General features: G+C 37.7%; 1 protein-coding gene and 2 long non-coding RNA genes across 21 annotated transcripts; 1 reads left to right on the forward strand and 2 right to left on the reverse strand.

Annotated features, from left to right (window-relative positions):
- Positions 1-3418: 3418 nt before the first annotated feature.
- Positions 3419-6099, forward strand: LOC112176047 (FHA domain-containing protein At4g14490). 2 transcript variants are annotated; one of them, XM_024313863.2, is made up of 2 exons: positions 3419-4871; positions 5835-6099. In XM_024313863.2, the coding sequence occupies exon 1, from the start codon at positions 3778-3780 to the stop codon at positions 4840-4842; it is 1065 nt and encodes a 354-aa protein (XP_024169631.2). In that variant the 5' UTR covers positions 3419-3777; the 3' UTR covers positions 4843-4871; positions 5835-6099. The 2 variants fall into 2 exon arrangements, with proteins under 2 accessions (XP_024169631.2, XP_024169630.2); XM_024313862.2 differs by having other exon boundaries at positions 3419-4867.
- A 110-nt stretch (positions 6100-6209) lies between these two features.
- On the reverse strand, positions 6210-14013 carry LOC112176049. Of its 18 annotated transcripts, none has more exons than XR_005804062.1 (14): positions 12161-14006; positions 11580-11664; positions 11169-11343; positions 10920-11048; positions 10344-10427; positions 10166-10255; positions 9700-9780; positions 9299-9396; positions 8684-8746; positions 8414-8501; positions 8077-8201; positions 6981-7088; positions 6492-6667; positions 6210-6341 (listed from the first exon to the last, which is right to left on the reverse strand). It is a non-coding gene; the product is annotated as an uncharacterized LOC112176049 (long non-coding RNA). The 18 variants fall into 18 exon arrangements; XR_005804061.1 differs by having other exon boundaries at positions 6492-6560; positions 12161-14000; XR_005804063.1 differs by lacking the exon at positions 6210-6341 and having other exon boundaries at positions 6630-6763; positions 12161-13997.
- Positions 14014-15687: 1674 nt separating this feature from the next.
- LOC121050774 lies at positions 15688-18481 on the reverse strand. Its single transcript, XR_005803827.1, has 3 exons — positions 18438-18481; positions 16805-17641; positions 15688-15933 (listed from the first exon to the last, which is right to left on the reverse strand). It is a non-coding gene; the product is annotated as an uncharacterized LOC121050774 (long non-coding RNA).
- Between the last annotated feature and the right edge of the window lie 9326 nt (positions 18482-27807).

A 27807-nucleotide genomic window follows, 5' to 3' on the forward strand; every position in this document is an offset into this window, starting at 1 on the left:
CATATTCTTGCTTAACCAATTGGCTGACAAGACCATTCTTGGTTTTTCTTCTCGCTTCAGCTATGAAGCATTCTTTGTGATAAGTCTTCTTAGACTCTTCACAAAACATTGGGAGACCATTCTTTTCGTGACAAAAGCAGTAGTCACAAACGAATGTACCAGGGTTCACCTGATAAGAAGACATGAAGGATTCTGTCTTGCTTTCTTCCCAGTTTTTTATTCTCAAAACATTCTGTTGTCTAGATTCGAAGTACTCTACTTCAGAATCAATCTCAGACTCTTCTGATGAACTTTCTTCTTCTCCAGACCAGGCAGAGTAGACTGACCTGTCGTCATCTTCATCATCAGAATAGGCTATTTCGTAGCCTTTCATGTTTGCTACCTCTACTATTTGCTCATATTCTTCAAAGAGAGCCTTAGTAGATCTTTTACCCTTTTCCGGGCATTCATTTGCATAGTGTCCTTCAGCTTTACACAACCAACATCTGCAAGCTTTCTTGCTAGGCTGTTTATGCTGATGAGTATTCTTCTTTTTGAAGAATTTCTTTTTAGGATCTTCATCCTGTTGCTTTTTGTAATTGGAACTTCTCTTGAATTTCCAATTCTTCTTCTGATTACTCTTTTTAAATTTTTTAGAGTAATATTTTTCTTTTTTCTTCTTTCTGTGGAATTTGGAGTCATGGCATCCCCAGTTTGTGGGCATATCTAATATTCCATAACAGAAATTTTCAACTCCTTTGAGTTGTTTCTTGGCCATCTTAGCTCTAAGATTGGCTTTGCATTGCTCTTTCAGTAATTGCCGGATTCTGTCGGCAATCCCTCCAACTGAAAATCTTTCAATTGGTTTTTCAGCTATGCTTTCTCTCACAGCTGTTCTCCATGGTTCAGGGAGTTTTCTGTGCAACAGATTAACTAGATCAGTATTTTCTAGTTCACCAATTGTACAGTAGTACTCTTGAAACTCATTCAAGTATTCTTCGAAATATCTCATGTCACAGATTTTAAGAGCATAGATATTCGATTTTGCCGTTTCTTTGGCCTTTTCACTCAGATTTGAAAGATCTCCACAGAACTGATCGTACAGTGGTACTGCAAAATCATACGGAGATTTTGAATTTTTGATTTCTTCCAGCCAGTCTTTTCCTCTGGCAGTTTCTTTGAAAGATAGGTAGTACTTTTTTGCTACTCCAGTGAGAGTAGTTTCATAGTACACCTGCAGATCTGGTGCTTCAAATTTGCCAAGGGTGAGTGCAGAAGCCATCATCAGGCTGTCTACCCATTGGTCAATGGTTTTTCTTTTGTCTAGACTCTTGTCTAGATTTAACCATATGCCATAGTTCGTGATCGGAACTCTAGGCAGATTGTCCTCTGGGACAAATCTTTGAGAATTTCTTTATCCTTTTTTACCCGTGGGGGCTTTCTGAAATGGGAGTTTTATTTCTTTTTTTTCTCTGCTAATGAAAGTTCTGGAGCTTTCTCCTTCTTCCATTTCAATATCTTGATAAGGAAAGACTTTTCTTGTCTTTCTGAATTTGTATTCTTTCATTTCTTCGATTAGTTTTTCTAATCGTTCAGGATTTTCGCAATTCCCAGCTTCTTCATAAAGATCATAGAGCTTCTTAGTTCTGAACATATGGACTGGTCTGTTCAGATCAGCTTCCAATTCTTCTTCAGAAATTGGCTCTTCAATAGTGGGTTTTATACCACTGACACTAGCTTCTCTAGTGCTGTAGCTTCTTCTTAGAAGATTGTTCTTGTTTATCCTGAGATTCTCAGGACAGACATCACTTCTTCTGTGATTGTCAAAATTAAGACTAATTTCTCCAGTCTTTCTACTCTCGTAGATCTTTGCTTTTGCTCTTTCCGGCTGCTTTTTTGGACCGGATAATTTCCATTCAAGAGGAAAAGTTACTTCATTCCAAGTAACTTTGTGGATTTGTTGTGAATGGTTCTTCTGATTGGTGAGGAATCCAGTAGTAAGACCTGGGATATTTGTTATCCTTGTCTTAGGGGCTACTATAGTACTCATCAATTTATAGTATATTCTATATACTATAGCAAGTTCTTGCATATCTTCTTTCATGGATATACCATCTGTCTTGACTCTCAGTCTGAGACAATGAGCTGCATCTTTCAAGCTGGTGGTGAAGTTGGGGAAGCAGTTGAAATATGCTACTTGGTCGCATAAGGATGCTTCGAGTGTTCCCAACAGACTAGCTTGGAAGTCTGTTAACCTGTTGTCCTGTAGGACACATAGGACCGAACAGTTTATGCCTTCACGTGCAAGCAGATTTATGCCTACTTGGACTGCTCCAATATGCATAAATTGATATTTTTTTGCTTGAGCTCTAGCAACTTCTGAAGGAGTGATTAATAGAAGATCAGTCTCTCCTCCTGCTGTAGCTGGAGTTGTAATTTCCAGAAGTTTAAAATAATGGCTATCCATTAAATCAAACTTTCCCCTTTTGTAGATTTGTTTAAAATCTAACTTTGGGATTGAGGAATTTTTTACCTCTTGTTCGATTTCGTTGAATTCGAATTCTTCAGCATTTAGGAGCTGTACTCCCTTCTTTTTCCCAAAGATGCTTAACATCTTCATTTCTCTTTTTTCCGGATTTTCATACCGGATACTAGTCTGACTAGTAGATGGTTCCAGAAAAATCATATTTGGAATACGATTTGTGTCTGGTTTTTCTAACGGTTTGAATCCATTAGTTTTCTTTTTTACTGTAGGCCCTTTCTTGTCCTTCAGTATATTTTTCATGATATCCAGCGTTTTTTGCTGTTCATTGACTTTTCTACTGACAACTGTCAGCTTTTCTTCTTCCACTTTTGGAAGTTCTTTGATATAATCCAGTTTGTTTTCCAATCTTTCTAATTGGTGGATTATAGCAGGTAATTTTTCTAGATGAGTTTGACATCTAGATATTTCTAGTAACATCTTCTGATATTTCTCATCAGAAGTTTTTAGTAGAGAATTTATTTTCTCTAATAACAATTCTGACATTGTCCCCATTAAGGAGGGGTTCTCCTTTGAGCTATTTTACAAGCTCTGATACCAGTGAATGCGGATCTAACCAATGCTCAAATAATCTAGAGGTTTTTGTTCTATTTCTAGAACATATAAGAGATTATCAATATCTTCCTCTAGCTTATATATTCTAGTTTGGAGTCTATAAATAATATCCCAGTAGTTGGGTGTATTTCTGTTGAGATTTTCTCTAAAGAGTTTCAGTTTTCTCAACTTTTCTTTCTCTGTTTTTAATTCTTTGCTAGTATTCTTACAAATAGCAAGTAACTCTAGTCTGTCAACGATAGAAATTATGAATAGTAAAAATAACTGTTTACCTTCGAGTATGGAGGATAGATTTGTACCTGTAATATGGTTAAACAAACAAATTCAAAAGCATGGGCCCACTACGCTCCGTCAATTTTCTTTTTACTGAAAGGAAAGATAAAAACTTGAAGAGAAAGTGAAACTTGCTAAAGACAAAATGTCCTTAAGTGTCTAAAAACAAATGTAGTGGAGTTTTTTGTGTTTTAGAGTTTGGTCAAGGAGGTGGGTGTAGTTTCTCCAAATCGGAAATCCCACGTCAAATCCATAATTCAAAACCCCAAATTGTAAATCAAATCTAATCTAATCTAGCACACAAACTCTGTAAACCAAACCTTTCTTGTACTTGTTATCAGCCCAACCTCAGCATCTGGCAGCTACGGAGGGAGGGCAGAACGGTCATTTCCGGAGGAGGCAGTATTCATTCCTTTTGTCGCTCACGCATGCGCGAAATGAGAATTTTCCCTCTGAAACTGAGACTGAGAAACAAACCCCCCCCCCCCCTATTTCAATTCAAAAAGATGGTGGAGCCTTTAGCAGCTCTCAAGCTCGAAGTGCTCAAAGGCCCCCGTGAGGGAGAAACCCTAGAGTACCGACCCAGATCCAAGGTCCGAATCGGCCGGGTCGTCCGCGGCAACAACCTCGCCATCAAAGACTCCGGCATTTCCACCAACCACCTCATCATCCACTCCGACTCCGAATCTGGTAAATGGATGATCCGAGACCTCGACTCCTCCAACGGAACCGTCGTAAACGACACCAAGCTCAAGCCGGACACGCCGCTGGAGCTGAACGACGGCGACGAGATCAAGATCGGGGAGTACACGTCGATCTCCGTCCACATCGACGGCCACAGGTTGAGAAGGAATCCGAGGCGCGGCGCGGCTGTGGAGAATTCTGAATTGGAGAGAGAGGGAGAGGAAATTGAGGTGGTAGAGAAGCCGAAGAGGGGCCGGGGCCGGCCGAGGGGGGTTTTGAAGAGTGAGGATTTGGTGGAGGAAGTGGCTGTGGTTCCGGATTCGGAGACTTGCAGTGAACAAGTGAAGATTGAACCTAAGAGGCGTGGTGAGGGGAGGAAGAGGAAGAATGTGCAACAAGTGCCGCTCATGTGTGAGAAAGATAATGTTGTTGTGGGAGAGAGTGGCAATGATAGTGAGAAGGCAAAAGGGTCCAATTCGGGCCATGAACAGGCAGCCACTGACTGTAATGTTGGAGTGGGTGGCGATGAGGTTGAAAGTGGTAGTAGGAGCTGTTTTGGTGTTAGTGGTGCTAAGAATGTTGATAAAAAGGGGAATGGTTTTGGTGTTAAACAAGGTTGTTTGGGAAAGATTTGGCAGGAGCCAGATTTGGAGAAGATGACTTTGGATGATTGGTTTTATTATGTGCAAGTTTCTTTGCCGATAGGGGTTAATGATGAGATTAACAAGATTTGTGCCGGAATTAGACACAAGGCTAAGCTAGTCCAGGAGTATATAGCACAACACAACAAGGACAAGTGTCACAGTTAACAGAAGGAGTGCCTTGTGTTATGTGGTAGGTAATTGCAGCTTACTTTCTCTGTTTTCATATCAATTACTTTCCTGGCCAATTTATGTATATGTCGTTACTTTGATTATAAATCTTGGAATTGAATATGAAGTTGGATATACTTGTGTGACGCGAATGATCACCCTGAATCTGACAGCTATTGTCTGTTACTTGCAACTCAAAACTTCCTGTTTGTTGGATGTTATGAAATTGGCTTTCTTAGTTATGTCGATGATTTCAAGTTAGAAGACTAAGTTTTTATATTTAGAACTTGTTTGTATCATTGATGTCTCTTCTTCTCTTTTCTCTACTCTTCTTAGGAGTTCATGTTTTGGATTTCTGGATATGGTGTGTCATTTGCACTATTATATGTATAAGAGTTAACGAGGTCATTTTCTTTAGTTGAATACTTGAATTGCTTTAAGTATTCAGTACATATAAGAATTGCGTCTAGCTTAGCCAAACAACCAATTTGTGGATTTTCTCCTTTAGCCTTCCACATGTCTTGCTTTAAATTTTATCAACTTCATCTATAGAGAACTAGGATTCATGGGACTTGCATGTTTGACTGTCTTGCTTTAAATCACGTCAACTTCATCTCTGTAAACCTAGGATTCATGGGAGTTACTTGTTTGACTGTTTGATTTTATTATATAGATTTTTGAGAGTCGTAAAAATTTGTCCTCCTGGAATCATTTCCCAATTATTGGTTCACCTTCCACTCCTTGACCAAAAGTCGAATTCCTGTGCAACACTTTCAGTAATCTGAAGTTGATTTCATATATTATTTTGGTTCGTCCAAATTTGAAAGTCTTGGTCATCCACTACTTTCCATGGATTGTCCACTTCGCCAATTGTATATCACTCTAGGACATAAATCCTGGATCTGCATTTCTTGTTTCTATATCTTTTGCTTGGACTAAAGGAACTCCTTTATACCTTACTATTTTTCTCAACTCTCTTTGGTCTCCAGGATTTCGTGCATGTCTCAAGAAGGAAATCTTCACTTGATTTTGAACAAGTCACAGTACATGGTGAATTTCACCAAAGGAACACTTCAAAGCATTGGGAGTCTTACCTCCCTTAACTGGCTTTGCATCTGTAGTGTACTTGCAGAAAAGCTTTTGTATATTATGACTGATTAGATAATGATAACCTCTTCTCTAGTGCGGATTTGCCCGCACTTTGCTGCGGGAATTATTGCTGTATGATCATAGGGACGAATTGTTTTTGTTGAATTTTACAGACATGAACTTGTGGAAGTTGTTTAGGTTATGAATTGGTTGGTATAACTTTTGAATTACACGAATTCTTTAGTAGAATCAATAATTACAAATTGAACATAATGGGAAGGTAGCACTGATGTATTCAAAAAGTCCTGCTCTGTCAGCAATCAGGATAACCATATGTCCATTTCCTTTGAGTCCTTTTTCAATGTATTCAAAACGTCCAGGTCGTTCTTTAAGAAAGAAGGGGGACTCTGGAATCAAACATCAAGAATTTCAGTTTAAGATGAAAGCTTTGTAAGGAATCAGAACATAACTATTATGAAGATTAAGTATCAAGATTCATAGTTGGATGATACTGAAGAAGAATACGAAAATAGACATGAAATGAGAATTATTACTACCATAGCTTCCACATGAGGACTGTGTTGAAAGGATGAGTTCACCAACTCCTGATCTTGTGATGTAGCTTTCTGACATAAAGAAGAGGATCAGGAAGAGCAATGCTGTCGAATAGCTAGTCTCTTAATTTGATCGATGAATCGTGCCTTAAGCTTTTTGTAATGAATTTTTATGCATTCTAAGATGAATACAGAAATACAAGAAAAAACATCAAGACTAAATCCTTGTGAAGAGAGTTGCAGCTAAGATGATTCGTGCTTGAACTGTGTTGCAGCTGAGAGTTGGAGATTGTGAAGAGAGAGTGAGCATGAATCTCTTGATGTTAAGTTTAGGGCTTTAGGGTTTAGGGCATTGAAGGAAGATGTAGAGTAACAATCATAAACTAAGAAACGTCATTTGAAGATGTTTTTTTTTTTACATATTACAAAAGCTGGTATTGTTCCTTGTATACAAATTCAAATGTGATTAGTTTTGTCACCAAAATGTCTTACTTTTTTAGTTCAAACCAATTACTTCACATGAGTTCTTCTAATGTTTTATCAGTTGGTTCGTCTGCTGTTGATGCATCTTCTGCGTTGATGAGATGCGATGGGCTGTCACTGAAACATTACATAATAAGAGGAGAGAGAGTGAATAAAACTGTACATGGGATATAATATAGAATTTGAACAAACAATAGCAGCAACACATGAAACATAAGAGTAAGGTAAAGAGGGAGGAAATGAGGTTGGGACAAACAGAGCATGCATGAATTGATTACACCATTTCCTGCCTAACTTAGAAATCAATTGAATTCTCATGTTATAAACCTCAGATTTGAGCCTTTATATAAAGGGAAGGGAATCAAACACTAGTACTCTTCCATATACATGAATGGCTCATAATAAAAGGCTAATAAAGTCTGGATATATAGTACAGAAATGCTCTGTCGGCTTGCATATTTAACATGACTTTGTGCTGCTACATCATGCTAATGAGGAGTCGTATGCTTTTATGTCAGTTAAACACGGCTTCTATTTACTTGTGGTTTTTTTTTTTTTTTTTAATCCTATTCTATTTTTTTTTTCTCTTCCTCTGTTTCTTTCTATTCAGCAACTGCCGATAAACATTATCTATAACAGTATAAGATACGGAGATATGGAGCCTTTGATCATTGAAATATAAAAGCCATACAACATTAGAAATAGGATCAGAGGATATCCTTCTTAGCTGTGTGATTTTGAATATTTGCTTCTTTAATGTGTTCAGCTATTCCATCATCACTGACATTAGACTGCTGTTGATCAGTAATATAAAACAAAAAATAGAGCATTCAAGGTAGGAAACTCAGTGACAAAAGACATTGCATGCTATTTTCTGTATTCTTTCTTATTTACCAAGAAACCAAACAATGTTATATGTTAAACTATGAATTTACCTAAGCAGAGGAAACAAATCTGAAAATTAAGTAACCGAACAGAAAACAGTCTCATGCTTTCAGTGTATCGTGTTTGAGGCCATAAATTTGACCATTTACTATCATGTTGTTTCATAAAGAGAAATTCACAAAAAAAAAAAATCAAATTACATTAAGAGAAACCCTTTTACCTCTGTTGATATATGCAGCAGAATGTCTTGAAAAGCAGAGCAGAATTATATCACCAAGTGTTTAGGTAAAAATGTTTCAAATAGCCAACCCCCCCCTCTCCAAGTCTCCTACCCTTCCCTGTTTTCTACAGAAGCAAAAGAAACTGATCAAATCAAAAAACATATCAGAAAAGCAGTAGCATGATTGCATTATTTCATTCACAGATCAGCAACACAAACATGCTCTTATTAACTGCCATCAAAACCTAAACCTAAATATCAAGGTTTCTGGGAGAGTTCAGTCGGCCTGATTTCAATTACAAACATGATTAGGAAACACAGGAAATATTCCACTTACAGTAGAATCATCTGAAACTCTGTGTCTAAGGTCTTTGCTCAACATATGATCCTGACATGTACAGTCCAGAAGTTCCAAGAACACTCACCTGCAACCAATACACAAAATTATATTAGTTAGTAAATATATATGCACTGATTCACAGGCCACACGTGAATGTGGCACACAGCAAACATATATATCAAATAGTAGCAGAGATAAAAAACAAACTTTGATAAAACTAAAAATGTGAAAGTGCAGAGGCAAGAATGGAAAAAACCTAAGCCTTACCACGCGCATGGGGAACAACGCGGAAACGTCGACACACAGCAGGTAAGCTTTTCACCTTGCTACCTGTCAATAGTTATAACTGTTAGATAAAAAGGAAAGGCAAGGAGAGAGAAAAAAAAAAGAGTGATACTAAATAGCCACATGAATAGAAAGAATGGAAGTTTGATGAAGCATGAGGAGCTGCAATGCAAAATGATCTATGATCCTCTCAAAATTGGATTTAGTATATCAAGTGTATCAGCTAATGCATCATAACAGACCAAAATGACTTGGTCAGAGGAGTTATCCCCAAAGACCAAATTGGTTAACCTCCTAAATCAACGCTATTTTCCCTTGAAAAATGAAATGCATATCATCTAAAACCCAAAAAAAACAAAAGCAATCACCAACTGTAGTAATGCATTGCTTGCCAAAATCCATTCACCAACCATAGACTAACAATTGACAGATCACGCATATATCAGTACCCTCAGCTATTGTTGTTTCAGAATATCAAAAGCCACAGCTCATAAGTAAATGAATTCAAAAAAAAAAAAAAGTTTCAATCTTTTGAATAATGAAAAACCAAAACAACTATAGTTATCAATAACATCCAACAAAAGAAAGAACTCACACCTGATCTTGCAATTTAGCGAAGACCAGTAGACTATCTATACCAGGTCTTGCAATTTAAAACGTCCCCGAGAATGCGAGTATACCAGTAGTTAAAAGGCCTCCAAAATGAAAAAACAATGACAGAATTAGCGAAGACCAGTAGACTACCTAATATTCACCAACATAACAAAGTATGAACTGTGCCTGATCTGCATTGCATAAAACATTTGTACTTACAAAAGCAAAGACTGCTCAATTTTACACCTCCAAAATGTTAAAAAGAGTCTCAGACCTTTTCTATCATTACTTGAATTTACTTTATAGCAGCAAGAAAGACAGGAGCTATAAAAATATGCTTCTGAAATGCTAAACAACCAAAAAAGGTAGCTAAGAATCAATAAAGATTTCAACTTTGAACTCACAATATTGGGGTTTTTTGTGAGGGGCGCAGCAAGAAGAGCTGCTGTGTGAACCAAATGGCACAGAGAAGCCGTTTGCCAAACCTACCCATGATCAATCAAATGCATAAACTTTGAGAACTCAGATATCAACTTTGAGAACTCAGATACCAAACAATCAAATATAATGACTCAAATGAACAAAAATTAAATAAGACATCCATAACTTAACGTTGATCAATACACATGACAGTAAATTTATGCATTTGATTGATCGTTAAGTGGTGAAGTTAAGTTTACTGCCTATATAACTAACATAATCCAACATCCTAGTTCCCAAAACAACTACTTCAGAAACCATCAAATTTTTATAGACCACTTTTGCTGTAAATCCTATGAAACAAAAAATAGAAATTGTACACGATCAGATGAAAAGAAAAAAAAAAATCTCATATGCAGAGGGCAGCACTATCAAGATCAAGATCCTAACCATGGCAAGGTTGAAATTAATCAGGTAACCTTTGCTTAGCTTCTGAGAGAAGAGGAAGTTTCCGGGCTTAACATCTCTGTGCACCACACCCTGCAATCACAGATTAAAAATTAAAGCAGATTCTACAAAGACTACATGAGAATTCAATTGATATATTGCAACTGTAGTCAGATAGTACCTGTTTATGCAAGCATGCTAGAGCTCTAAACATGCAATAGCCATATCACCGGAGCTCAAATAGATCAATCTTTTTCTTCAAGATCTAACAGTTAAGAAGAAACTATAGTAAGACCTACAAAAAAATTGATAGTTGTACCATTCACTTCTGCTAAAAAGAGGTTTTATTTCCATTACAACATAGCAATATTAGGGTCCATTGACAATTCCAATTTCAACTGACAAAAATAACATCAGTTGGTTAGTTGTTAATTGAAGAACTCATTTATATTATAGTTAAGAGGAAAGCTGCATCTTAAGTTTTCTTCAATGGCATAGGTTCTTAATTATATAGTTCTGTTATAAATCAAAAGTTAATTTAAAATGGAAACAGTAGATTAATTAACAATAAGTAACCAAGTCACCAACTTCAAAAAACATATAAAAAGACAACTAAATATATGAATGCAGGTATATTTACAAAATACATAAAGAACCATTACAATAGAAATGAGTTCATTAAGAAATTTTGTTTCTAAATTTCACTGCTAAGTGTATCTGCAATTCAAAATATTACCCCAAAAAAAAAATCACTTACTTGATCAAACTGTCTGAGAAAAGTAGTCTCCTGCTCAGTCTTGTTCTTCATCTTAGCCCTATACTGACAGAAGCTCTGAAACTGGTACACAAACTCATCCATAATGTCCCACAGCCATTGATTTAGCTGCTGCATATTGACCATGCCATTTAAAGAAGTGCATATTGATGAGTTTGTGTAATTAATAAGCCAACATTACTGAACTGATGTAACTAATTCTATTGAAAATGTATATAGGAGTAACGATACCTCTTAAGAGGAAAGCTGCATCTTAAGTTTTCTTCGATTTATTCCTCGTACCAGTAGCTCTTCTAGCAGTTATTTAGTATTTGATGGTCTTCTCCATTCACTCCATTTTGATTTCCATTCACATTCGCATTGCCATTGGAATAAGAATGTCACACAGTTTCTTATGATTGCCAAACTGTAAAGATGGATACACAATGAGAAACAGTATTATTCGAGATATAAACTTGGTATAAAATGATTAACATCTTCAAAAATACCTATGAATGAAAACATAAGTGTGGAACTAAATGTGGAGAAACTGAGAGTTGATAAGCATTGAGATTGATCACAAAACAAAAATAACATTTAATCTTATATATCACTGGTAACATAAGGAAAAAGGTGGTTACCAATAAGTAAACGGAGAACTACCTTGCTTCTAAGGGTCTGAGAAGTGAGAACAAAGTATGAAAATTTCTAAACTGCTAGTAGCTTGATCAAGCAGGTTATCAGCAACCTAAGACAAAAGCAGCACATTAGAGCTTATAAATATTTTAACCACAAATAGCACAATATTGCGCAACAGGAGAAAGACCTATCTCAATATGCTTGACTTGAGAAAACAATTTCTGATACTGACATTAATATTGAATGACAAAGTACACATTAATCCTAATTCAGCAGAGAGAACAACTGGTATTGAATGACAAAGTAAACATTAATCTTAATTATTTTCACTTTGATATTAGGAAGGATATGGAGCAGCCAATACATATAAGTAACTAAATCTATTCTCGCACTCATGTGCTCATGACTCTCATAAAAGATATCATTGATTCCTACCCTGCTTCTCTCTTCTCTGATTAAATCAAAATGATTATCCTATGTTGTGAAGATACAATTCAAGTTAAAAAACATTCAAACAATTACATACAACAAGAAAGAAACAATAAATAAAACTGTGAAAGGACAGATTTCAGGCATATAGAGACTTAAAATTTTAGGAAATATACCTCACCATCTGTCTCTCATTTGATTCGATTAAGGATTTATTTCTGAAAACCCCGCTACTTTCTTCTTCTTCTTTCTTATTTTTACAGTTGCATCATTCTAACCCTTAATTCTACGGTAAAAATATACCATTCACTTTTTTCTTTAACAAAAATAACATAGAAAAAAAAAAACTTGGGCAATACAATTCCAGAAACCACATATAAACAAAATTAAACCAGTCATTCAGAAAAACAGTTCAATAACCTCTACTATTGGCAGCTACCCTTTTCTGGTTCAATCAACTTCGATAACAAAACCATCATCACTCTCATCTCCATTCAAACCAAATCTTAAACCGAAATCACCGTCATTCACATTTTAATATACAAATACACAAAATTCAAACACAAAAAACTCACTGAAAACCACAATTTTCGACAACTGAAAGAAAAGAAAAAGAAAAAAAAATCAAACACATACACCTATTGAAAGCTTCCTCCCAAACTCGATCAAAATTCTAGCAGTAACCTCTTCCGAAACAAACCCAAACCTTGCTCCGAAATCTTACGATCAAAATCCGAAATACTAGATCAAATCCATAATTGAAGATCCCAAATTGTATATCAAATATTCCCCAGAAACTCTGTAAACCAAACCAAACCTTTTACAACTTGTTATCAGCCCAACCTTGGTATCTGAGAGCTTGATCGATGATGCACCTGATACTGTGAAACAACGAAGACAATTATCTGGGTTCCACGGCTACGGTCAATCGAGGCTTCCCGAACACACTAAAAAAACTGGGGCCTTTTTTCTCTCCACTAAAACAGATAGATTATGAGTTTGCAAATGGTGATGACAAATTCCTCTTCTTCTTCTCACTCCGATCAGTCTAGTTACATCAACAAAAGATGAATAGCTATGATGTCGGTATTGATTCTATTAAACTGAAGATCTTACCAAGCTTTCACGGTTGCTAATGAATTTTATACATCTCGCCATGAATTTGCCAACACTTCGCAACTAGGCCAGTTACAAGTTTAGATTACAGCATAGTTTTCCTGATGGTCAGTTTGGGTTAAGAAGATTGAAATTAGTTACTCTGTTTTTCCAAACCAAATCCAAGACTTTTTTTTGTGTTCTGCGTACTTTCTTCCTCACATTTTACTCGCAAACATCTCGATGCATTTTCTAACTATTCATTGCAGCAGTTGAGTATATCATTTGGGAGTTGCTATGGATACCTAACTTCAAAACTACCCTCAATCTTTACATGGGACATTACTCGTCTCTCTATTCAATATTCATGCAGGAGAAGATACTTCTAAGGGTTAGTTTTGGTAGTGTAGGCAATGAAACTTAATTGAATGTAAAACTCGTGTGGATCTTGACTTCTTGAGTATCAAATAAGAACTCAACCATTTTTTTTTTTTTTTTGAGACCTTTGGTGCGCGGTGTTGTCACTTATCGATGTGTATCACATAATCAAACATTTACGTTACACTGAAAGTAAGAACCTAATATCTTCTGTAGAGTAAAGGCAGTAGCATGGTGGCTCTTCCTCATCCAACAAGTAGAGGCGTAGAGCAGCCCCCGGTCTCATCTGGACTTAATCAGATAGACCGAACATTTCTAGTTGTTTTCGACATCAGGTAGACCAATGGTTATTAAGCGCTTCTCTTCAAATGTTGGTGGATCCACTACACCTCATCAAGACAAGAACAAGCCTAAATGGCTTTGTGAGTTGAATTCGATGTGGCTCAAGATTTCGGATTAACCGCCGCGGCTCTTCCTCATCCATATAATGTAGAGCTCTGAGGAGTATCACATCAGAGAACTGATTGGGAAGTTACAGGTATCAGATTTTAGGGAGGTAGACCCAATGGTTTGATGCTTGCTTTTATGGGCTTTTAAGAGATAATATTGGTGGATTCACAACCCGTTAACCAGAGATGTTCCCCTGGTCAGCAGTTGACCAGGGATTTTGTGCTCAACTACCTTCCGATTTCAATCGGACGGTTGACATGTATTTAAATTTTTCAGAGATGATACATGTCAACCGTCCGATTGAAATCGGACGGTAGTTGAGCACAAAATCCCTGGTCAGCTGCAATCGGACGGTAGTTGAGCACAAAATCCCTGGTCAGCAGCTGACCAGGGGAACGGGACCGCCCATTAACAAAAGAAAAAAGATAGAACACCCTAAATGATTTGATGTAGAACAAATGGCGACAATGATCGAAGAACAGCTCGATTGTAAAAAAGGAAAACTCGGTTTGCTGCAAATTTGGCGTTTGGTGTCCGAATCATGATTGCTATAACTTTTCGGAAATGGAACAACACCAGGAACATAACTCATCGCTTTGCCACGATGTGTGGGCTTTTTCGGGCTTTCGGAATTGTTTCGGGCCTCAAAATTATGATTTACTATTTCTCAAAATTTCCAGTTTTCTAGTTTGTTTTGGATTTGTTTTGTTTTAACCCGTGGGTTTTAGGGATTCATTGTTAGTCGCCCTAGGGTTTCTTTTCCCAATGTATAAGCAACCTTAAACGGTTGCATAATCTATCTTTTGTCATATTATCAATCAAATTGAGAGTTTTCTCATTTATCTCTGGTGAACTCCAGAATTCTTGTCTTAGGTTTATCGCTTGTAAACCTAGAGTTACTTCCGACTGCGTCATGATTTTAGGAGTTGAATTCGACGTGGCTCAGGATTTGTGGACTAATTTTGAGATTGGGTACGTACAACAATAGAGGTAGGGGTTGTAAGGCAAAATGAACTACAAATTTGGCACCAGTCACTTTTACATGAAAATTATTGTAAGTACTAAATAGTATTTGCAGGGCAGAATATAAATCGAGATAATAGTCGGAAAATTTAGAGATAAACGCGACCTAATTAACCCTAAACTCAACTAGTCGATTAAACAAGTCATTCAAACCTGACCAGCCTAACCGATTTAGTAAACTTAACTAGCCATGCCTACGCATTCTAGCTATGTAAATATGTTCAAAAGAATCATCATTGTTTAGTGTTTACATATGACATGCACTAAAACTCTAAAAGCCATAAAAAGGTCAAATTATAAAAAGAAAATTATTTAATTTTTACATGTCTAATGCGGATTACCTAACATGACAAGTTGATCATAAACTCACAGTTTTATTAAGGGTGCGACTATTGCCACCCTACTAACTATTTTGGTCACCCTACAAGTTTTTGATTTATTGAAAGACTAAAATACCCCAATATAAAATTACAATAAAAGAAAAGGGGAAATAATCATTTACCCAATTTTAGGCACCAAATTGCCCACTTGCTCCACTAACAGTTTTTTAACCTCATCTACCCAAAACACTTTAAGGGATTATTTCCCTAATACCCAATTAATTCTTTTTTTATTTTTTTTATTTTTTTGGGGACTTTTTTGCCCTCTCTTTCTTTATCACTTAGAGAGAGAAGTCTCTCTCTCTCTCTCTCTCTCTCTCTCTCTCTCTCTCTCTCTCTCTCTCTCTCTCTCTCTCCCCCCCCCTCCATCCCTCCACCAAGTCGCCCACGACGCCGGCTCTCGCCATCGCTGCGCCGAAACTTGTCATCGTGCTCTCCGTGGCCAGGCTCGACGCCAAGCAGACGGTCCTCGTCGCTGAGAAGCTCGGCGAGGCCGGGTTGGACCTTCTGAAGGAATCGACGACCGCCAGTAGAATCTGGTACGTCTTCGATTTGCTTCTGTCTCTCTCGCCAGCTACTGATCATCACGGAAATCGCAACTTGATTGTATCTCCGGTCCCGGGCTGCAACCAGAGTCGTTGCAATCAAAGTCAAATCAGTGTGAAGGCAAACGGTCAACGGGAATTGTTGCAAAACGACTGGAATTGTGGGCAAAATCGTCAACTGGAGTCGAGATTATTGGGGGGCAATAATCTTCCTATTGGGGGGCAATAATGTGTCTTAATTGTTATAAAGTCTCTATAATTGTGTTCAGTGATATTGTCCTTTGTGTTAAAGACTGCTTCTAATGTGTTTTGGTATTTCTGATATATTATTGGGCAGCAATAATCTGTTTATTGCGGGGCAATAATATATTTGTTTTGTTATTTTTTGCATGAATATGGGTGATCCTTTTGTTGTTAGGTGCATTTATTCTTGCTAAGAGGCCACCCGGGAGACCTAGGGTGAAGCGGTTCAAGTGAAGTGGAGAGTGTGAAAAAAAGCCAATTCGTTGTGGACTTAAATTCACCAAGTATTGAATTTGAATACATGTACTTTTGTAAACTAATTCAAAACCAAACTGAGTTACTTCTGACCATCTATAAAAAAATTATTGGGGGGCAATAAACTTTTTATGACCCCCCACCCCCCCCCCCCCCCCAAATAAACCTAATTATGTTGGTTAATGAATTTAGCAGCATTTTGTGGAAATGACTTGTAATAAATGAACCACAGTTAAGACATTATTGCGGGGCAATAATCTATCTATTGCCTCCCAATAGACCACCCCAAAAATCACCAGTTTCTATCATTGACAGATTATTGTACTTTAATAAACTCAAAACAACAAAACTCTAATTTCAGTGATTAATTAACCACAGTTAAGAAATTATTGGGGGGCAATAATCTGTCTATTGCCCCCCAATAGACCACAGTTTTGACGTCGTTCCAGACCTGCAAGCGAAGCCCAGACTCGATTCCGGCTTGGAGCTTCGGAGCTTCCCGGACATCTGATAAACAAAACTGGAGAAGCCCAGACCCGATTCCGACGTGGAGAGTTTCTCGGACATCTGACAAACAAAACCGGCGAAGCCCAGAGGGGTTGGGATCGTGGAGTTGGATGGCGTCATCCTCTGGTGGTCCGACGGTGGGACAGAGCAGCGGCAGTGGAGGCCGACATCGACGGTGGAGTGGTGGGTGTGGTGGTTTAGAGAGAGAGAGAGAGAAAGAGAGCCTGAGACGAGGTTAGAGAAAGAGAGAGAAAGAAATCGATGAGGGGGAGGAGAGAGAGATATGAGTGTAATTTGTTAATTAAAATGAGGGCAATACTGTCAAACACTGTTAGATTGGGTAAATGGGGTTAAAAAAACTCTTGGTGGAGTAAGTGGGCAATTTTTGGGCTAAAATTGGGTAAGAGGTCACGGCCCCTAAAGAAAAATATCTTATTAAAAAATCCTACAAAACACATACTTAAACTTCATTTTTAATCTTTTCATTCATCGTTAAACCCTAATTCTTTCTTAGCATTCATCTTCTGCAATCGTTTTCGTGTTATGCTAATAACTTTTATGCCTCAAAAATATATCATATTAAAGCTAACTTGGAGCCTAAAAATGAGATAATTGCGTTTTTGTTTTCATGTTTCTTCGTTTATGATCGAAGAACTAAAAATTACACATGGGCGTTGTCCCTTCATGATGCGCCCGAAAGCAAGCGCATAATTTAACCCTGAAAAGTCATTAGTAGTAAAAGTAAGTAGGGATCGTTCTATTCCGGGGATTGAGGGTACACCTGTCAATGTAGGACAAACAAACAATTAAAATTAAAACAAAGTGTATTATTTACACAATATAAACATATTTACGAAAAAGGGGGGTTTTGGATTTGGATTTCGAAAATTATCCTAAGTAAACAAAACAATTAAAATGCAAAAACGTAAATACAAAGATGGAATGAGAGAACAAAGATCAAAATCGAAACATATGATTAAAATTGACTCAAACCCTAATATTGTTCATCTAAGTCATGAGAAAGGAGTTGATCATGTGAAACATTCGAAAGCAAATGAATTCCCATTTTTTACTTTTCAATGCTAATTAACCTAAGCGAAAGCACGTAGATTAATTCTATCAAACATGCAATCAAACCCTAGAAAGCTAGTCAATCATGTCATGTTTAACGCATTACACATAGAGAAAGGCTATCAACTCAAGTGTACAACTTAGTATGGAAAAGTCCACCTAATTGCAATTCTCTTTAATTAAATTCGATCTTTGTACAAAACCTTTACTACTTTGATTCAAGTTTACACAAAACGAAAAGTCGATTTCATGTTCTTAAACCTAGCACCAATCATATCGAAACCCTAGGTGTTTGCAACCACATAAGATTAAAATACGAAAGATATCTATAATGCAAATTTAATTAAACAAACTCACATAAGCAACTCTCGAATCACAATATATGAATCTGAAAATTCTCAATTAATCATAAAATTCCAAAAATTAATATTCGTTCAAACACATATGTCAACTAGAACAAAACCAACGAAATTCAAAGCAAAGGTTACAAAGGAGAATCGGATTACACCGTGAGATGGAGATGGTGATGAACGATTGATGTGGTGGTCTCTTGAATCTCGAAAGCAAGCTTCAAGGTTGGAGATGGATGATGGATGCTCACGGCTATGCTTCTTCTCCCTTGGCCTTGCTTATTGAACTCGTGGAGATGACTAGAGGATGGAGAAACTCACGGCTATGCTAAGAAGATTTTCTGATTTTTTTTCTAAAGTGTAAATTATATGGGGGAGAGGCCCCTTGACGTCTAGAGGAAGTGAGTATATATAGGGAACGGCCAACTTGGTCACCAAGCCGTGTAAACCTCATGGAATTAATCTGAAAATTCCACATAATTTCCTCCAATAATATCTTGCCAAATAAGCCCTATGAGGTGGTCCAACCAATCACAAAATTCCATTTAATTCCCTAATAATCTTGGCCGAAATACCATGGATATATTCTGATTTTATACTTTAAATTCGGCCAAAACTCCTTTAGGGAATATAGGAATGTATCTAGACTTCTTTTGAGCTTTTCTTGGTCTCCACCTTTTTCTCTTTCCTTTTATTTCTCCCTTGAATCTTTCTTGGCGTCAATCACCCTAGGGTTTCTTGATTTTCACGTTGATTACCTCTTTATCTCTCTCCCTTTGCACGGCAAACACATAAAATTACTCCTCCAAGAATATTTCTTTCCATAAAAATCTCCCAAGAAAATCTCCAAGACATATCCTTTCTTGCATGGCGTCAATCACCTTTATCTTGATTGATTTTGACGCCACTCCTTGTTTCTCTCATTACACATCACGGCAAGACCCATAAGGCATCCCAAAAATATCTCATAACGTCACAAAACCCTAGCTCCCTTGGGCTTTTATCCATTTTTGCCGAAAATTCAATGTCTCTTGAGAATTCTTGGGCCTTGCTGCGTCACCTTCATGCCTTGTCACCTTCCAACGTCATAACACTTCATTTTTCTATTTCTTCTTCATGGTAACGTTGGAAACTTCATTGGTAAGCTTTCCTCCTTTTCGCAGGGTTTCCTGGTTGAAGCAGGAAAACTTCTTTTCTTCATTTCTGCTCATTTCTGTGGTCCATTGTTTCTCATTTTTGCTCCCCTTGGTGTTCGCAAGCTCCTCTTTCCATTTGTGAGTTCATTTCCACTTTTTAACTCGGAGGTCCTGAAAATAGAAACTAATAAGAAAAATAGAAACTTTCCTAAAATGAAAAATGGCAACTTTCCTAAACTGAAAATGGGAAACTTTCTGGAAATGAAAAATAGAAACTACAAAATAGAAACTTTCTACAAATAGGAACTTTCCCAATCGAAGAATGGAAACTTTCCTAAACAGAGTTTTATTAAGGAAATAACGCAGAAAATGTAGGGAAATGCAGTTAAAACGTCGCATTAAAATGCTCCTATCACTTCACTATCACTCTCACTTTGAAATTAATCACTTGCTGTCAAATTGACCTACCCTTTTCATTTATTACTGTTTTGGAATCCATGCCGTGCAAACCGCACCTTTTTCGGTATGTATATTGGCCCCTGTTATGGGTTTAAGTGGGGTTTGGTTATAGCTTACGATGGCACCCGTTATGTAGGTTTGTGTTCTCTTTCTAACTGCTTCCATTAAAGCTCGAAGTTTTGCCTCCTTTTCCTGTCAAATTTTGTTGTGCTTTGCTTAGTTATCTATGGCTAATTTGGGTTTTGTTGATAAAGATGTTTGCTTGTAAATTGGAACCAAATTCTTGATTCAGAGTGGTGCCCACTTGCTAATATTGAAGGAAAGTGAGTTTCTTTAATTCTGAGTTGTGATAGAAATTAGCTCTGCTAGGAAATGTGCATGAAGGGTGTTTGATATAATGCCTCTATGAATGAGCATACAACTGGAGGTTGTTGCTAATATTGAAGGAAAGTGTGCTTTGCTTAGATATTTATGGTACTTTTAGTTTTGTTGATAAAGATGTTTACTTGAAAGTTGAAACCAAATTCTTGATTCAGAGTGCTGCCCACTTGCTAATATTGAAGGAAAATGGGTTTCTTTAATTCTGAGTCATGATGGAAATTAGCTCTTTTAAGAAACGTGCATGAGGGGTGTTTGATATAATGCCTCTATGAATAAATATACAACTAGAGGTTGTTGCTAATATTAAAGGAAAGTTGGTTTCTTTAATTATGAGTTGTGATAGAAATTAGCTTTGCTAGAAAATGTGCATGAATGGTGTTTCTTATAATGCCTCTATGAATGAGTATGCAATTGGAGGTTGTTGTTTGCTCTCAGTTTGAGTTTTTTAGATGTCCAGTTGAATATTTCAATGAAATACTGTTGGAAAGTTTAAGCTTTAACTTTCTATACTTTTTCCGATACCTGAGTGAATGTATCTGGTAAAAATTAGCTCTGCTAAGGTAAAGAGAACAAGAACCTGCATAGTTTTCGGGTGCCGTAGTAAGCTATATTGGAAAAGGGTATTTTAGATACTGTAAATGGGTGAACAAAGTAAACTTAGAATTAAAAAAATATATTTAGGGTGAGAAGAGAATGTAAGGTGAACAAAGTAGTTAATAGGGTGGCAATAACCGCACCCTTTTATTAATCGTGTCTTGATCGGTTAACCAATAATCAACATATATTTTAATCATGCAAGAGCAACCTATTTTATTTCGCATGGATTTTCAGTCGTAGTGGAATTAATGGTCATAGTTCAAATTTGTACAGTTACTTAATTTTGCTTAAAAACATTCATTTCAAATTGTTTGATCATATAACCTCCTATTTATTCTACATATAAATTTTGGAGCCGTGACCACTTACCCAATTTTAGCCCAAAAATTGCCCACTTACTCCACCATGTTAAAGGAAAATGACAATTGGAATTGGTCTACTCATTTCATTTTATAGTCCCTTTATATAGGGATAGAATTACAACGGAAACATCGATTACATTAATGATACTAAATGCTGATTGATCCGTAATTGCGCTGATTGACGGTAATCACTGATACCTTGATTCCCTCTCGTCAGTCGCTTTGACGAAGACACACAATGTGTTTTTCCTTTAACACTCCCCCTTGTGCCAAGTCAAAGACGAAATAGTGCATGAGTTGTTGTCTCACTAAAAACCTTGCCAAGTAACAATAAAAACCCTGTGGGACAAAAATAAACCTTGGTCAAAGGAAAAAAGCACAACGCACCTTCTACATATGTGTGTGTTAGACTCCCCTTGACATCTACACCTCCCCCTGATCTTTACATTAATCAAGGGAGCTTGGAAAGTCTTCGCATTCCCATGTTTTTCACAAGTTTCTCAAGTGTGGCTTTAGGCAGTGATTTAGTGAACAAATCTTCCATATTCTCCTCAGACCTTTCTTGATTCACTTGAATCTTGAGGAGGGCTTGTTGTTGCTGATTGTAGGAAAACTTTGGTGATATGTGTTTTGTATTATCACCCTTGATATGCCCTAGCTTCATCTGTTCGATGCAAGCTTCATTATCTTTATTAATGCAAGTAGGCTCTTTAGTGGTAGAACTCAAACCACTAGTCCCTCGAATATGTGTGATGATAGCTCTTAACCATACACACTCACGAATCGCCTCATGTAGAGTAATGATCTCTGAGTGGTTCGAGGAGGTAGCCACTAGGGTTTGCTTAGTTGATCTCCAAGATATCGTCATGTTCCCACTGGTGAATACATAACCAGTTTGGGAACGACCTTTATGTGGGTCAGAGAGATACCCAGTATCAGCAAAACCAACCAAAATGTCATTTGGCGTTTCGGTGTAGTGAGTGGCACTTTCGCCATCAACATATCCTTTAGGGATTGCAGTTCCATCTGCGGTCCCTGTTGTCTCTCTATAGGGAAAGAACAGTCCCAAGTCAATGGTTCCTTTTAGGTATCGAATAATGTTCTTGATACTATTCCGGTGACGCTGCGTTGGCGCTGAGCTAAATCTAGCTAACAAGTTCACTGAGAATGCAATGTCTGGTCGAGTAAATTGGGCTAAGTACAATAATGCGCCTATTGCACTTAGATAGGGAATTTCAGCTCCCAACACCTTTTCGTCATCTTCCTTTGGACGAAATGGATTTTTCCTTGCATCCAAGCTTCGACCGATCATGGGAGTGCTAGCAAGATGTGCTTTGTCCATGTTATATCGCCTGACTTTTGGACATATGTAGACTGGTGGAATAGTATTCCACAAACTCGGTGTTCTAGTTCAAAGCCTAGACAGAATCGAGTTTTCCCAAGATCCTTCATCTCAAATTCAGATTTCAAGTAGCTCGCGGTTTCTCTTATTTCATCAAGAGTACCTGTTATGTTCATATCATCGACAAATATTGCTACAATTGCAAATTCGGAACTTGTTTTCTTTATGAATACGCAGGGGCATAATTTATCGTTCTTATATCCCTTCCCAATCAAGTAGTCACTTAGACGGGTATACCACATCCGCTTGGATTGTTTTAATCCGAAAAGTGAGCGTTTCAACCTAGTTGCAAATGCACTCCTTGGTTTAGAGTCACTTGACTTGGGTAATGTAAGGCCATCAGGCACTTTCATATATATCTCTGAATCCAGATCCCCATAGAGATATGCAGTAACCACATCCATGAGCTGCATTTCCAGTCCTTCTGAAACTACCAAGCTAACTAAGTAGCGGAACGTTATAACGTCCATTACGAGAAAGTATGTCTCATCGTAGTCAATTCCAGGGCGTTGTGAAAAACCTTGCGCCACAAGGCGAGCCTTGTACCTCAGGACTTACGGGACGTTATAACGTCCATTACGGGAGAGTATGTCTCCTCGTACTCAATTGCAGGGCGTTGTGAGAAACCTTGCGCCACAAGGCGAGCCTTGTACCTCAGGACTTCATTCTTCTCATTACGCTTTCTGACAAAGACTCATTTATGTCCTACAGGCTTTACACTTGGTGGGGTTAGCATTACCGGACCAAATACCTGTCTCTTTGTCAGAGAATCTAATTCTGCCTGGATTGTTTCTTTCCATTTAGGCCAATATGCTCTTTGTTGACATTTTGCAACAAAGCGTGGTTTGATATCATCGTGCTCTATGATTCCTTGAGCAACAGTATATATCATCAATGTGTATGGAAGATCTTTCTATCAACTCATACGCACTCTCATAATCCTTTGAGATTTCTTTGTTCTCTGGAATCATTTTAAACATCGGAGAGTCCTCCAGTATTGATTCATGGACATAACTATAATCAGAGACAATCTCATGAGAGGGATTCTATACATTGATGATTGGTTTGTGCCTTACTCGCCCTCTTCTTCCTTGGGTGAGTGTCAATTGAACCAAGTGGCCTCCCCCTCTTCCTTTAGAGAGCCATGGCCTCAACAACACCTCCACTAAGTGTGGTTGCAGTACCTCTATCTACGGCATCGTGCCCCTTGTTGGGGACTTCTAACCTTGCAGGCACATTTGTAGCTGGTATATGTGATCTCGTCACTTTTGCGATATCAGTAAACGCATCAGGCATCGAATCTGCTACGTTCTGAAGATTGATTATTCTTTTCACTTCACTTTCACTTTGTGAAGTGCGGGGATCAAAATGAGACAGAGTGGGGACAAACCACGACAATTCCTGTCATTCCCTTGGAAAATTCTTTTTTCTATCTCCCCCTAACGACGGGAAGACTATCTCATCAAAGTGACAGTCCGCAAATTTAGCGGTAAAGAGATCGCCTGTCAAGGTTTCCAAATAGCGGATAATTGTTGGGGATTCGTATCCAACATAAATACTTAATCGTCTATGAAGACCCATTTTGGTGCGCTGTGGGGGCGCAATAGGCACATATACTGCTCAACCAAATATGCGTAAGTGTGAAATGTCAGGCTCATATCCAGTTACCAACTGGTACGCAGAAAATGGTTAGCTAGCTGTGGGTCTGAAACGAATAAGCAAAGCTGCGTGCAATATTGCATAACCCCAGGTAGATATAGGCAGGTTGGTGCGCATAACCAATGCCCTCGCCACCATCTGTAGCCTTTTGATGGTGGCTTCTGTGAGACCGTTTTGTGTATGCACATGGGGTACATGATGCTCTACATCGATCCCAATAGGCATGAAATATTCATCAAATGCTTTTGATGTAAACTCTCCAGCGTTATTAAGCCTTATAGACTTGATAGGGTTATCAGGGTGGTGAGCCCTTAAATGTATAATATGTGCTAGGAGTTTTGCAGCATTTCTTGTGGATAATAAAGCGACATGTGACCAGTGTGTCGAAGTATCCACCAGAACCATAAAGTACTTAAAATGGTCCGCATTCTGGATGGATAGATCCACAGATATCTCCTTGTATCCTTTGTAAGAATGGAATGTTTTATTTTATATCTTTAGCATAGGAAGGTCTCGATCCTGTTATTTGCTAAAGAGCAGGCTTTGCAAAACGAGTGATGTGCCTTTGAAATAGTTAATGAGACATAATGGGAGAGTGGTAGTGCTTCTGGTATTTCAGAAGGCAATGACTGCATTTGAGCAGTACTAGAACCGACACCATGCAGTGTGAAGGATTTTTGTCCCATTTTATTTTTCACTCGAAAGAAGGGATGTCCATATGAGTTTGTTAAAATACGGATCATCATGTCACGACCGGGGTGCCCTAGGCGGTCATGCCAAAGCCTATATGAGTCAGTGTCCCACATTTCACTGTTGGTGACAGTATAGGATTCAATGATCCGAATCGTAGTGAGGTACAATCCACTAGATTGACTCATAAGTTTCTCTAAAATGCGTTTCCTTCCACATTCATTAGAGGTAATATAAATGTATTCAGTTCTATTCTCACAGTGTGTTTTTACATGATAACCGTTGGCACGAATATCTTTGAAACTTAACAAGGTTTGATTAGCTCTTGGTGCATACAGAGCGTCTTTGACTTTAAATATATCTCAGATTCTTTAGAGTTTTTCTATTTTAGTAGAATGATAATCTTTTCATTCTAATAATAATTTTTTCTCTAGATGTATTGCTTTACATCTTTATATTGCAATTTCGAACCATGTAAATATGTGTAGTAAATAAATTTGAATAAATTCAGTGCTTGAAAATAAAATTCAAAATTTATTAATGAGCCAACGATAATCAAATCAAGGTCTTGTTCTAATTCATCAAACCATTATTGAAATAAACTTTAAGACCAAGTAATAGTCTAATTAAAAATGAGGCATTATGCCTTCACAACTGTTTTTGGAAAATAAAGTAAATAAAGCAGATCAGTCAAAATCTGGGGCATCGGTTGACTGAGCAAGTTTCTTGTTGCCATTAAAGTCTGCAATTGTGAGGTTGACGTCTGGGTCATGGCCTCATTCTTCCATATAGTGAGCCTCTTGTTCTTTAGACTCCCTATACCTCTTGTAATTGGCTGCTACTCTGTTGCTTGCTTGGTAGTTCTTGTACCAATGCCCAATGACTCCACACCTATAGCATGGTTCATTGCCAACTCTATTCTGTTTGACTGAAGGGTTCTTAGGTGCCCTTTGCACCTTGTTTCCATGACCACTAGGGCCAGCACCACCATCTCTGCGCCATACATTGGGAGGGCCTCCACGGCCCATATCACGACCCCCATGTCCCTTGCCACGTGGGTAGGGATCAGCATGTCCAACCACCTTTGCATTGGGGTTCTTTTCACCTTTCACTTTGCCATAATTAGCCTTAGGAATTTTCTTTGTCCCAACAGGCCTGGCATTGTTGTTCAAAAGAACCTCATTATGCCTCTCAGCCACTTGCAGCAAGTTGATCAGCTTGTTGAAGGCTGTGATTCTTTTGTTATCATACTCCAGCCTATACTGGTTCGCTAGTATAATTGCTGAAGTAGGAAAAGTGGAAAGAGTCTTTTGGATCATATCATCTTCTGTGAGTTCCTTTCCACAGAAATTTAGACGTGCTTTTAGGCGCAACATATCCTTATTGAAGTCATTTACCCTTTTATAGTCAAGCAAGCGGATTTTATTCCACTGAACGATCAGTTCTTGGAGCAATGTATCATGAATGTTCCCAAAACGTCCCTTAAGGGCATCCCACAGTTCTTTGGGTGTCTTCAACTGAAGGTATTCCCAGTGGAGGCTAGGATCAATATGTCGCCTCAGAAACATTAAGGCATTTGCTTTCACCTTGTCAGACGGTCCATTGTCTTTGGGGTCGGTAATGGTGGCAGTGTAATCTCTTGCCACAAAGGCAGTTTCTACATCGGAAACCCAACGGTGGTACTCAAGTCCGTCTGAGTCCAAAATGTCAAATTCAGGTCGAGTTGGATCAGCCATTTACATAAACAAGAGAGAAGATATAAATTACGCAGTCATAAAGACATCCACGTAAATTATTTTCCAAAAAATGTGAATTAGATTTCAAGACCAAGATTCGTAATGGTCACATTTTTTTCTTTCGATGCTATGTGAAAATGCTTTATCACAGTAAGTGTGTATGGATAATGCGCATGAATTTTCATTATCATGGCCAAACGGAATTGATATGTTGCATTAAAAATAATCATAGCACATTTAAACATAGCATATATAAAAATAAACTACATGGCATGCTCAAATTTCACACATATACAACAAATTATATACTACACATAATAATTAGCAATAATATAGCATACATAAAATAAAATGAAAACAATAGCATAATATGAAGGCATACTTAGGAATAATTATATAAGCGTAAATAAAATTCACAAAACATGCTCACAATTTGCATAAATAATATATAATAATATATATATATATATATATGGCATGTTCAAAATAAAGTATAAACAATAGCATAACATGCTTAAACATAATTATGTAAAACATAAATAACAAGACATGCTTAAAAGAATCAAAATTATCTAACTAAACATGCACAAAAGTTCTAATAAAAAAATTAATATATATATATATATATATATATACCATAGTATGAAAATAAAATAAAAGTAAACATACTTGGCTTTGAGAAAACAAAACAATCCTAGCGCACGCGCGTGTTGATGCAGGCATGCGTAGCCATGTTTTTTAGCTTGAGAAAAATTGGGCCGCTTCCTCTTTCTTTTGAGCAGTGGGCTATGTTTTTTTTTTTTTTCTTTGCCCTTTTTTTTCTTTCTGGGCAGTAGGGCCTGTTTTTTTTTTTTGATTGGGCCGGCTTTTTCTTTGGGCCCCTCTTTTTTCTTGTTTCTTTTCTGTCTTTTTTTTTTTTTGGTCGCGTCCTCTTTCCTCTCTCCTTCTTCTTTCTCCGCCTGTTCTTCTTTTCTGGTTTTCTAGTTTTCTGTGTTGCGCAACTCGCGGCCTGGTTAGCTGGGATCGGCCGGCGGCTTCGATTGGTGGGCTGCTGATGCAGACGGCTGAGCAGACTCGGGGGCGTTGGCTAGGCGAGGTCCGGGT

This window comes from Rosa chinensis, chromosome 7 (genome assembly GCF_002994745.2).
Source record: "Rosa chinensis cultivar Old Blush chromosome 7, RchiOBHm-V2, whole genome shotgun sequence".
Classification (NCBI taxonomy): domain Eukaryota; kingdom Viridiplantae; phylum Streptophyta; class Magnoliopsida; order Rosales; family Rosaceae; genus Rosa; species Rosa chinensis.